The sequence below is a fragment of the Suricata suricatta genome, chromosome 12, assembly GCF_006229205.1.
Source record: "Suricata suricatta isolate VVHF042 chromosome 12, meerkat_22Aug2017_6uvM2_HiC, whole genome shotgun sequence".
Classification (NCBI taxonomy): Eukaryota; Metazoa; Chordata; class Mammalia; order Carnivora; family Herpestidae; genus Suricata; species Suricata suricatta.
In genome coordinates, this window is record NC_043711.1 from 23085490 (window position 1) to 23098515 (window position 13026).

At 52.5% G+C, this 13026-nt stretch overlaps 1 protein-coding gene across 7 annotated transcripts in view; it reads right to left on the reverse strand.

Annotated features, from left to right (window-relative positions):
* WNT5A (Wnt family member 5A) overlaps positions 1-12487 on the reverse strand; it is a 21645-nt gene extending 9158 nt beyond the window's left edge. For 2 of the 7 annotated variants that reach the window (XR_003900844.1, XM_029916690.1), the window contains exons 1-3: positions 6254-6710; positions 5713-5846; positions 4257-4507 (exon numbers count right to left, since the gene is read on the reverse strand). Coding sequence is in view for 6 of the 7 variants with exons in the window: in XM_029916690.1 (XP_029772550.1) it covers positions 4257-4507; positions 5713-5846; positions 6254-6502 (634 nt within the window). In the remaining variant the exon portion in view is untranslated. The other 5 variants (XM_029916692.1, XM_029916694.1, XM_029916695.1 and 2 more) reach the window with 5 other exon arrangements.
* Positions 12488-13026: the final 539 nt, after the last annotated feature.

A 13026-nucleotide genomic window follows, 5' to 3' on the forward strand; every position in this document is an offset into this window, starting at 1 on the left:
GGAGGCGCCCCGGCCCTAGCACCCCCAACCCGGGGCCGCGCCCTCCCCGCGGCGGGAGCCAGGGCCGCCGCCCCAGCGCGCGGCAGGGGCAGCAAGTGACGCGAGCGGCAGCCCCTGACGTCTTTGCTCTCACACCGAAGAGCCTGACAGCACTGCTCCCCTGGAGCGGTTTTCCCTACAGCTCCTGAAAATCCTGCAAATTTACTCCCTAAAAGGCACACGAAACAAGTCAGGGAGGGCGAACAGAATGTGGGGAGACTTCCTTATACTTATTTTAACGTTCGATGTCCTCTTCATTTGGAGTTACCTGCGGCAGGAGCACAGAATTTGTCAGGCCTAGAGCCTCTGGAAACCTCAGGCCCGGGGACACCGAGGCTGCAGCAGCTGGTGGCCTGGCTCCCCCCCCCCCCCCCCCCCGCGGCCTGTCTCAGGCCAGGGCTCTAGACTTCCCCAGAGGACGTTTCTAAACCGGTTCCTAGAGTACTGTGGTGAAACGTGCCTCCTCTAAAATCCCAAGCTGGGCTGGCCTGGTGACCTCTGGTTCAGGAAGATGGAGATCTGCTTTTAAAACAGCCGGTCTTTGATGCAACTTCTGCAACCCCCTCCCTGACCCCATAGCCTCTGCCTCAAAGTGTTGGAATAATAGCAAGAAGGGAAAAAGCCCAACCTTAGGAGAGAAGAAAATAAGTCTTCTCTTTCCCCAAAACTTCTAAAGTATAGTTTCCTGTAAAACTGATAGAGGAGCCCTCTCTGTCAGGAGGAAAATGAAGGCAATCATTAATTTCCATTTGTACATGAAGACATTTCTAGCAGTAATGGGTAGCCACTTAAGAAAAATGTCGTGCTAGGAGAAAGGGTTAACATCCTGCCAGTTGAAGGGGTGTGCTAGGGGTGGGGGTGGGGGGCTCATTTCCCTCTACTATAAAATAAGGGTATTGAACTAGGTACTTAGGTTAAAAAAAAAAAGCCCCTTCTGGCACTGAAATCCCTGTAGGAAAAAAGTTGCTCCTATATTTAAAGAGCTTGCTGATGATCTTTTGGGGGGTAGAGGGGATGCAGCAGCAGGACAGCTGACAACAGGACTCAGCCCCAACCTGGCTGAGGAGCTTGGCAACACCAATCCCAGGGCCCACCGGTGGCCTTTCTCTTGCACTCCAGCTCTACATTTCAATGCGCAGCCATTTGTGATTCCTCTTTCCAGGGATGGTGAAGATTCCCATTTACCACAGACCTTCCTGCCTGCAATTTAAACTGGGAATAACCTGAGGAGTGTGCTGGTGGTTGGCAAGAGGATCCAGAAGGTTCCTTAGGGGTGTGAGGTCTATCTAGCTCAAACTAGAGAGGCAGGAACTTCAGGGAGTGGAGAGAAATGAGGTGCACAGGCGGATTCTAGGGAGTTCTTCGAGGATTAACTCTGATAGCACAGAACATGTGGCCCTGGAGAGGACACTTGTAGAATAAGGCAGTAGCCAGTGGAAGACACAAAGAATCCTCTGGAGACAGAAGAAAAGAAGACACTGTCCTGTGAGTAGATAGTGCATAAAAAGGGCTTTTATACAAAACAAAATGCTGCTGCTTTTTTTCAGGAGTCTACCTTGAGCATTTCCTTTTTTGCCCTGGAACACACACTGGTAGAAATCTCTAAGTTAATTGGTCACTGCAGGGAAAACGTCAGTTTGAAAAGTGCTCTTTGGCTAATAGCCTGTGCAGGGTCCTTCTGATTGGAACACTGTTGGTTCAGCGAGGCTGCGCTCCCTGTGAAATCTACATCTGTTTGAACCCTCACGCCCCTTCAGAATGGAGCCTTTCTTACATATCTTTTCACAGTGTGGAGACAAAGAAGAGATGGAGACAAAAGCTGGCGGAAGGGGTAGCGTGATGAAAAATGAGAAAGTCTCCAAAATGAAGAGTGGGCCCTTGGTGGAGGCAATGGTCTACAGAGCCTCCAGGCAACTGGCACCCTAGAAAAATGAGTTGAAGAGGGATGGAAATGGCAGCCTGGGTTTCTCAGACACTGGTCCCATCACAGGGTCAGATTCTCATGGACAGGAACTGCTCTCCGTGTCCCTGGGGCACTAGTGCTTTGGAGGGGGTGATGCACGCGCACACCTTTCAGCATCAACATTGTTTTAAATTTTCCCTTAGCTCATTCTCTTCAAACAGACTCATAAATAGAAAAGTGAAAGCCAAGTAAATTTCCCACTACTGAGTCTGGGTCCATGTTCCTCTTTCACAAAGCTCTATTCTGGTTTTTCTTCTCTCCATCTCTTTTTTAAATAAATAGAAGATAAGGCCCCATCGGCCTTTCCACCCGCAAACCACCCAGCAGCAGCTTCCTGTGCTGGGAGACCCCAGGCACCTGGAGGGCTTTTGGCAAAGGAGAATGTGTTCGAAGAGGCCCAGGACATTAGCTAACTTGATGGTGGTATCGAGCAGGGCTCCCTCGGACGCTGCCAGGAGGTTCTCCGGGGACCCACTCACCCCCCAACCCAGATGGGAATACCGCACAGCTGAGGGCCAGAGAGCGTATCTGCAAGGGACAATTAAATAGAAGCCTTTGTAGCAAAGGTTCTGCTTGTTCCCTGAGGGAAGCAGGCCCTTTGAAATCTTGGACCACATTTTAAATAAATCTCCAGCAGAACTCAAATCCACTTAGCAAATGATAGCTTATTCTGAAACTTTGGCCCCAAACAGGCTACATATAAAGACAAGCAGAGGATCTTAAATCGAAGCCGTGTTCAGGGGACTACACAGAAAACCTTTCCAATTGCTGTTTTGCTTCCTGTCTACCATCAAAACTGTATGATTTTTGCTAACTCATTTGTGAAAAAGTGCCCCCAGAGTTTGAGAGGAAGGCAGATTAGGGGGGAAAGCAAAGTTGAGAAAGGAAAGCTAACAAGTTACCATTCTGATACAGCTTAAAAAAAAAGTTTTGAACTTATTCACAATATCAAAATGTAAAACGGGATCTCCACCACACCCCCAGCTAACTGCACAGGGCACTCCATGTTCAGGGAAAGCGCCTGTGTTTCTGATGCCCAGCTCCCAGATTCAGATCCCAGTATATACATTAGCACATTTTAATCATTAACAGGAAGGACAAAGCCCTATGAAACTGCAGGCTGAGGCTGCAGACCATTTTCCCATTCAATTAAAGGAATGGCTTCCAGTCCTGTATTATTTTAGTATATGAAGTCGCTTGGCTCAAACATCCACTGACAACTCTTTTTTGTTCTCCATGAATGCACTTTTCAGGGTTTTTAAAAAAGCATTTTATCCATCCGTGACGGATATTAAGCCAACTTTTTTTAATCTTCAGTCAGTCTAAACAGTTAATTGCTTTGATAAATGGCTTCTTATTTTAGGAATCACTGCAGCCATATTAATTATAAGGACTTGTTTGCATAAAACTAAATGGACCTAAAATATTCACACTAGAAAACACACAGAGGATGACATCTGTCAGATAGCATCCTATGCTTTTAAAGCAAACCAGAGGCAAACTGATTTTCCAAATTCTTCGCCTTTACCCCAATTTTAATGCCACCTCCTCCCTGCAGGGAATAACAAGTTCAATGATACATTTGATATAAAGAATCTGACTGAGCAATACATTTGATAATTTTTTTTTAAGTTTCTAGATTGATAACTGAAGGATGCGCTTTTATATCAATTGGCAAAATCACAAGGAAAATCAGATCACTTCTAATTAAAATTCTTTCTGGTCCTAAAAATAAAGCTTTTTAACATATATACATCTCTAGCCTCAGGAAATAGCTATATGAGGAAAACTAAAACCTTATTCACTTCCAATGTGTCCAGCATTCGAAAGAGGACAGTATTTAGTTTGATGCCTGGGCCATCTGAATTGTGGCTTACGAAACTTCTGACAGTTACAAGAGTTTTGAAGTTTAAAAGGATATAAATGACTCAGCCTTCCTCATCCACTTTTGAGAAACCAAAATAAGTGTTCTGCTTCTATTTTAAACAAAATGCTTTTTAGAAAACTTAAGTATTCAGAAAACACGGAGGCATCCTTGATGCTTCCCTTCTGATTTGGTTTTAAAAAAGCCCCAAACTTATAACCAGGTGTGGGGACAGGAATGAAGGCAAGCAGCAATAAGACCAAAATTCCCCAGCCAGCACCCTGCTGGAGAGGTTCCCCTCCTTCTCAAGCTTATCAGTGAACACTAAATAAAGCCTTTTACCAGGAGAATCAGTGACTATATTTAAAAACATGGGAAATGGTTTCCTACCTATCTGCATGACCCTGCCAAAAACAGAGGTGTTATCCACGGTGCTGCAGTTCCACCGTCGATGTCGGAACTGATACTGGCACTCTTTGATGCCTGTCTTCGCGCCTTCTCCGATGTACTGCATGTGGTCCTGATACAAGTGGCACAGTTTCTTCTGTCCTTGAGAAAGTCCTGCCAGTTGGCTGCAGAGAGGCTGTGCTCCTATGATATATACTTCTGACATCTGAACAGGGTTATTCATACCTAGCGACCTAAAAAGGGGGGGAGATGTGCATTCAAGATTTACGTGAACTCTCGAGGTAGGCCCCCTGAAAGCATGTCAGCAATACATAGTTTTAAGCACACAGATGCTTTTTCTCTCCTGCTTGTCCTCATGACAAAGTAGGAGAAGGGCTTCATAAAACTTCTCTGTTTAAACTGCACTCAGAAAACGGAGGTATTGTATGGTCCCCACCCCGCCATCTGGCTCCTCAGCTAGGTTTTCACTCCCTTCCGTGCCCTCCTTGCCATATACCTGAACCAATATTTCCGAAATGCGCTCAGAAAAGGGGGAAATGGCGGTTTTGGGGACAGGCCTCTGACATTAGAGAAAGTGACTCACTTTGCCCCACAAATTGGACCGATCTGCCTTTGCAAACGTATGAATGCTGAAAGTAGACACAATTAGACACGGGGAGGAGATAGCTGTTCCTTCTGACTGATGGAAGGACGCTGAGACAAATATAGAGACTGGAGAAAATTCACCGTGTTCTGGACATTTTAAAAGGGCTCCTTATGTGATTGTGAAAGACCCAAGACAGGGTATCCAGTGAATACAAGTCATGTTTGACAGTCAGAAAAACGCTGTTCATTTGCAGGGAAAAAATATCCAGAACGCCGTCAGAAATAATCCTCTGGATATACTGCAGTCGATCTACAAGGCCCCTAACCAGAAAGAACCCCTCATTTAGGGACATTTGACTACTTCAAGTTAACCTCCTTTTGATCAAATTTCCAGCGCAAATACTTCCCCACTTGGAGTTTAGCTGTCTTCCTACAACTGTGCCTCAACTTTATAACCTCAAGTGACAGAAAACAAAAGCTGGAACTCACTTTTACTACCTAGAGGTGGCAAAAAGTAAACTTTATAGATAGGCTTACAATTATTAGAGAAGTGAGTTTCGGTTCCCTTTTATGACATGATGTACTACAAGCATACATCTGAACAAGGGCCTCAGAGAAAAAGACGTAGATTTATAGGTTCTCATTCCCGATGGAGTTAAAGATAAGCTTGACAATATTAACAAGGTAAAACAAAATTCTGATTTCCAAATATATAAATAAAATATATTATGTACATATGCATTAGATAAATGGATTCAAACTCACAATTCAGCTCTAAAAGCTGCAGCATCATTCAAATGAACCTTTTAAAAAATAAAATGAAATAAAGAATATGTACTTAGAAGGAACTTACCACCAAGAATTGGCTTCTATAAGAACCTGGGCGAAAGAGAAAAACATGGCCAAAGCCATTAGGAAGAACTTGGAAGACATTGCACTTCCAGCCGTCCCCAAAGCAACTCCTGGGCTTAATATTCCAATCGACTTCTGGAGAGGGAAGAAAGGAGCAGATGTTTATTGCCTCTCAGATAATTTTCAAGCATACAAGTTTAAACAACGGAAGCATCCGGGGTCTCTTAAGTTTACTGTTGATTGACTGCGCTTCTCCTCCGTGAGTTTTTTGATGGCAAGATATAGGCAGTTTCTTTTTCCAAATTAATCCACCCACGCAACCTCACCAGGAAATCTGATTTCGCTGGGATCCTGCGCGCGGGGCACGCCAGCGATTACAAACATGTCTCAATGCTGTTGAGTCAAAGCCCCGATGCCAAGCGCCTCTTTCCTGCTTGTTCGCTTCCCGTACCCCCTCGCTCCCCTCTAGTCCGCACTGTGCTGGGTCCCTCCTCGGAAGGAATTCACTCGGAACCCGCCGCCACCCTCGTCCGCTCCCCAACCTGGGCCGAGCAACAAGTGGAGCCGGAATTAATTCCATGGGCGAGAGGAGCGCAGAGGCGAGTGGAGCGCGCCGCCGGCGGCTGCGGAGGAGGCGGGGTGGCCGGCTCGGGGCGGGGGGTTGGACAGGGGAGGGAAGGGCAGGGGAGGGAAGGGCAGGGGTGGGGGGCGAGGCCCCGGGGAGCTGCGTGCTCGTGCTCGAGAGTGCCCAGCTGGGAAAAGCAACTCGGAATTAACAACGTATGTTTCATAATCAGTTTACAGGCCGCTTTGGGGGAAGCCGCTTCCAGCGGGGAAAGGGCAACCTGGGTTTCCTTAGGATACTCTTCAATCAGAATGGAGTGGGGAGAAGGAGATGGGGGCACCAGGGATAACGGAGAGAGAGAGACCGGCTTTCTCAACCAAGGAAACCGAGAAACAGTGCCCCCTCCCTTGACTGCCGGCTCCTCCTCGGACTCAGCATACCCCAGAGAAGGAAGAGCACCCCCGAGTAAACAAGGAGGTCCGGGTCCACGGCAGAGAGGATCCGTTCCTTGCCTTCCCACAAATTCTGATTTTTTCATTTCGCTCTCCTTCCCGCCCCCCTTCTGTCCCCACTCCTGACAGCTGCCACGGAGAAAAAGGAAAGGAAGCCAAGGGCGACTCCAGTTTCCTTTGCTTCTGGTCTGGTGCTGTCGGGCCCTTCGCCATCGCGGCACAGTGAGCCGGGCCTTAGAACACCCCAACCCCACCCTCCAGCCCGATTCAGACTCGGTTCGGTAAGTCCCGAACGGCGAGGGTGCAGGGCTAGGCCAGGGCCGGTTCCAGCGAGCCCTCGGCGGGGCCAGAGACGCGCCGGCTTCCGCGGCGGCTGAGCCCCTGGATTGCAGGGCACAGAGGGCCCAGGCGGTGAAGGTTCCCGTCGAGAAGAATTTCGGGGGCAGGGAGAGGCCTTGTAAGCTTTCGCTGCCGTTCCTCCCCACTGGTGACTTCTCCACCTGTAGGCGGCGGCGGCGTCGCGAGACAGTGGGGGGTGCGGGTGGGAGGAGCGGGTTTCCAAAATCCCCTTTTACATTTCTGATAAGGGTAACCCGCTGCACCGCCCGCAGCCCCCAGGGAGCCCTTTCCTCGGGAAAGGAAAGGTGAGCCTCCTTCAGGCGGCACAAGGGTCTGGAACGTGCGCCGTCAGAGGGGCAGAGAGGACCTAGGGGCCCAGGAGCGTGCCAGGGCTTTTCCCAGCCCGCCGTCCTTTGGACCAGGACAGCTCGGGGCTTCTCCGAGAGGAAATACTTATGTGGTCCCCAGTGCCCGCTAACCAGGGCTCTGAGCCCTTGGCCCACTCGTTCTCCAAACGCCGCAAAGCGAGGGGCGCAACCGGGAGGATAGAAACTTGGGGTTTCCCCAGCCTAGGAGAGAGAAGGCTCCGTCTCCCTCCCCACCCCCGCCCGAAGTGTCAAGTTTCCTCCAGGGGAGGAGGTGGGCTACGAGGTCTGCCTTCGCGCGCGGCCCAGGCTGCAAAATCGACTCTCTCCCCCTCGGCGGCCAAGGCCGCGCGCGCACACACAACACACTCATGCACATTCACACACTCAAACACATGCACAGACACACACGCACCCGCGTGCTTCCGAGATGCCGGCGGAGAGGGGTGCTGGCCGCGCGCACTTTCCGAGCTTCCCGACGGGCGGGGCGCGTGGGGCGGGGCGCGGGCAGCGGAGAAATTGATAACAGATTCGGCGGATTACAGCGGATCTCTTTGTTAGAGGCGAAGCTACACAAACCGAACCGACTTTGGGCCGGAAGACCCCGGGGAGAGTCCGCCCGTTCCCAAGTAGGAGTGGGCCATTGGGTCTACGAGACTCGGTATCCCCAGCTCCAGACTGGGGATAGGTCAGAGGTGTCCCAAAGGGGATCGGGCAGGAGAGCCCTGGGAGTCGCGTCTCCACTTAACCCCGCGCGCTTGCCCGGAAACACCTTGGCCCTCTTCCCGCTCCAATCCCCGCGCAACCCCCCTAAAAGGCCCCACAAGTTTGAAGAACTGAAAGAACCCACGGCGAACTAATAAATACATCGACTCTGTAGGATACACACCCCTGCCTGTTTACCAAGAGATCTGATACGAAAAGACCGTAAGAAACGAGACCTCTCCGGAGACTGTCACGCCGGGGCTAAAACAAAAGTTCTGGGCGGAGGCTGAGTTTACCAAAGAACGGGCTGAATGTTTTCCGACACTTTCAGGGCCTGGGGAACCCCACTTATTTAGGGATCCTCAGAATGTGTTCCTAGCGTGCGATGGAGAGGGGGATTTCGGGCACTTGAGAGATTCTAGGGCAAGGGAGGGATGAGGTGGGGGTAGGGCGTTCGTGTGCCATTATTTCCAAAGCCAGAGCAGCTCAACGCAGTGACGCCTACTCGGTATCTCCTCCAACGCCCTCGCATTGTACTGAAGGTGTGCCTAAATCTTCTTTATCCACTGGGGTGCCGCTGGGGGTGGGGGGCGGTGAAGAGGAGTGCGAGAGAGGAAACCTCACTCTGGTTAGAAGAGGTTCCCGGTCCACAGAGAGCGTCCTAACGACGCGCAGCACCCAAATCCTCAGCCCCACCACCCCTAAAGAGAAATTCCGCAAAGGCAGAGGGAGACGCTTCTCGACCGTTGGTCACTGGCGCTACCTCACTCGGTCTGGACATCCCCCTCCACTAGGCTTTTTGCGTCCAGAATCACCCCTCCCCCAAGTCTTCGAGAATGGCAATGATGAGGGGGAGACCAGCGAGGAGTCAGAAATGTTTGACCTGAGCTCAAGGTGGCTAAAAGGATAGAAAGCTCCAAGAATCCCAGCTCTTGGTGGGAAATAAACTTTGTCTTCCCCCACTGTGATCTCTCCTTGAAAGAGAGAAACAGAAAATTGCGAGAAAGGGCTGCAACCACAACGCTGGGACGCCCTTCCCCAGGAAATGCAGAGAGAAGCGGAGCGAATAAGGGGATGTGCAAGCCAAGGCGTACAGGAGGTCTGCTTTGGGGAAGCAGACAAGGAGGGACGCTCCCTCACTCCTCTAGCCTGGGTTCTGGGGGGAGGGCGAGGAGAGGAGGGTGTTCCAGTTGCCCCTCCCCACTGCCATACAGTGTCCACAGCGATGCAAGTGTGTGGCGTGAGTGTGTAGGGGGTGGGGGTGGGGTGTAGGGAAGCCGGACAGAGAAGGTGGAGGGAGCTCCTTGCGCCCAAATCAGTGCAAGGATTGCCCAGGCTCAGGAATGAACCGCAGGTCCAGTAACAAGGACTCTCCAAAGGCAGAATCTCGCTGAGCCCAGCTTTGTTCCGTCTCCCCACTTCCACCCCCAGGACAAGTCTCTTCAGACTTCAAGACTGTCTCTTTCTTCCTCTCACACACGTTATCACTTCCACCTTCTCACACAGGCTGTCTAACTCCTGGCAGGGGTTCTCAACTCTATTCATAAGAGGTACATAGTGTCCAGTGGAAGGAGAAAGAAAATTAAAGATTAGTTCAACCCCTATCCTTCAGAGGCAGTTTCAACACCACTTTTTAATAGATGAAGAAATTGAGGCCAGGAAAGAGAAAGCAACACTTGTCGCCTCCCACAGACAGCACTGGTGAGAGCGCCAAAGCCGGACCCTAGGCCTTCTAGGGCAACGCTCCGGTTCTTACGCCCTGGTGAGGACGTAAACCCTTCCTCCACACGCCCCAGCCCAGGTTGCTGGATCGGACCTCTGGCCCCTTCCGTACGGCGGCGGCCACGCATTGCAGCTTATCCTCTGGGTGTCTCGAATGGGCCCTCCTGGGAGAGGAGAACCTGGTGGTCGGGAAGGACGAACGGATCCAGAGGTGGGAGGGAGAGGAGAGCGGTTGCTGGACGGCCCCAAGGAACAGACTCCCAGGTGTCCTACCTCAAAGCAGCCAACAGGGGGCAGCCGGCACCGCACGGCGAGGATGAAAAGGCAGCGGGACAAGCAGAACTCCGCGCGCACGGTGCTAACCCCTTGTGCACCGAGGCGCTCCGGTGAGAGAAGGGAAAGACTTGGGAATCTCGGCCCAGCCCTCCTGGGTAGGGTCCTCCTTTGTGGGGCCAGGCGGGACTAAGGCTAGTAAGCGAGAACAACTGTCCCTTTACTCCCGCCACCCTCCCCACACGCAGGGCACAGATCCACGCACTCGGACAGAATTTCCGCGGCCTCTCCATCGCTTGCGCGCACTCAGCATTGCCCACTCGGAACTCCCCTGGTAGAAGCTTTCTAAAAACCAAATCTCCATATCAGGATAGAGCAGCCTGAATATTGGCGGGAGGGCAGGGCTGTAAAGGTGCGATCCCAACCCAGGCTCGAAGTGACTTCCAAAACAGCGAGTTGTCCATTTAAAGACGAGAGACGAGAAGGGGCTCCGATGCCAAACTAGAATTGGAAAGCAAAACAAGGCCGCGGGGTCTCCAGGTTTCGGGTTCTTTTTAAACTTTCTTTGGCGGGGGTGGGGGTGGAGGGGGAATTTGTTTGCTTTAGGAAACATCTTACTTCTAATTCCATCCTTATTTTCTAGAAAAGTAAAATAGATCAAGAAAAGTGGAAATAAGGATCGACGCTTGGAGGACAGACAGAGAAGTTGTTTGGAAAATAACAAGTTATATAGCAGGAAGAAATGTTAACTTTTCGCAAAAGTGAACTCCCGGTGACCCTCGGAGTGTGTGACTCGGCTTTAACATACAACTGACAATTAAAACAAACAAGAGTTCACAAACTGCCTCCCGCCCGCTCTCCCAACGCGGAGGCCCAAATGTTTCCAAAGGACAAGGCAGATTCCGCGCAGGGGGCCGGGGTGCGCTTCCCAGTGGACTGGATTAGAGCCACCACTGCCAGCACTCCCCGCCCCCATCACCGCGGCAAAGCGCCTGAGCTCACCCAGTGGCGGCTAATAATGCTAATAACGCGACCCGGCTCCCGCGCCGGGGTGCGCGCTGGCCCCCCACCAGGCACTCTTAAAGGAACACGGCCTTCAGCTCTAGGATTCCCCGGCCGAGAAGAGCCTGCAACCTGGCCTCCGGCAGCAGAGGACAAGGAAAGAGGGGCCGGCGCACTTCTCTAAGGATGTAGGCTCCTTGTTCTGCAGCCGGGTCTCCCAACCAAGGAGTCCTCCTCCCCTTTCCGAGCCCCACCACACACCCTCTGGGTGCCCGCGCAGTGGACGCTTCGTAAATATTTGTTGAATTGAATCATTAGCCTGTTACTGAAATATACATAGTAAGTTACACTGGTGTTTCTCAGAGCAAAAGGAAAGTCATCCGCGAACCGCTTTTTTTTCTGCCCTGGCTCATTCTTACTTTTTTCCCCAAAGTCTAAAAGATTTGCAGAACTTTTGGTGGGACAAGAAGTCTCCGGGGAGGCAGGCAGTGCGCGAAGGGGCTGGGGCGTGGGCCAAGGGGTAGAGGTCCCTGCCAGCTACGCCGGAGTTCCAGCTTCTGGGGGTAGCAGGAGAAACGAAGAGGTGTGTGTGAGTGGGGGGAGTCTGTTAACTTCCAAAAAGAAAAAAATAATAATAAAGAAAAAAGTGGCGAGCGTCGGCAGCGCACAGAACACCTACCTTCATGGCGAGGGGGAGGGGACGCGGCTGCGGGGAGGAAGTCGCCACTAGAGCGAGGGCAGCCGAGGAATCCGAGCGGAGCGGCCGGGTTAAGCCTGGGGGGACGATCCAGCGCAGAGCTTCGGGTTCCTCCTGGGCGCGTCCGGCAGGCGAAGGAAATCACAGGCGAAGCGGTCACTGGCGCCCAAGTCTGGCGGCCCGAGCCGGAGCAGCGCCGGGATGCGCCCGGGAACCGAGGGGGCGCCGAAGCCCGCTGGCCGGCAGCAAAGGCAAAGCCGGGCCGGCGCGCAACAAGGGAGCAGCGGGTCCCGCGAGGGCGTGCAGGCGACTGTTCCGCAGCGAGGCGCTCCCTCTCCAACGTCCATCAGCGACGGCGGTAATTAGGGCTTTCCAACCCCAAATGTGGGCGTGATTGTGCAAAAGACTTTACAACAAATAAAAAAAAAAATCTTCACAAGAGGGTGAAAAAAAAATGCCCCCACGACTAGACTCTGGCCCGAGGCGGGGGCGGGGGCGACCGCGCGCCCAGGTGCCCCCAGTTCATTCACACCACGAATTCTGCAAACTCCCGGCGGCTCACGCCTCCCAATCTCCAGCTCCTCCTCTCCAAGTCTGTGGCCGAAACGTCTGCTTCCAGGCGCTGATCCTGCGGCCGCGAGTGTGTGGACGTCTGTGTACACACACAGACACACCCCCCCACCCCCCCACCCCCACACACACTGAATCTTTGGGGCCACAGAACAATTAGGCGCGCAGGGCTTTTTCTCCGGGAGATACCGCTGAAAATACACAAGTCGCCATCGGAGCTACAAGAGTCAGCGCCAACTTCTGTCCTTTCATTTTACAGTGTGGCAAAAAGGGGGCGCAAAATGGGTAAAAGTCGTCTCCCGAAAGTTCTGCGCTCAGTGGGATCGGGGGGCGATGGGCGATTGCCCCAGGGGCGACGCTGGCTCACCCCACTTCCCCACTCCCTTCTTTCTCTCTTCGGGTTAATCCCCGTCTTTCCCCCGCCTTTCCTGGGCGATAGGCGAAGAGGGGCGAGGGCACCGCCGGCGTGGGGCTGGGGAGGGGCGAGGGCCAGGGGCTCCGCGGCTGCTGCTCAGTTCTGGCGGTCCATGGCCGGCGCGGCTGCCCACCTCCTCGTTTGGCGCCGGGGCCCCAGGGGCGGGCGAGGGAGCAGGCGGGCGGCGGCGGCGGCGGCGGCGGGAGGAGC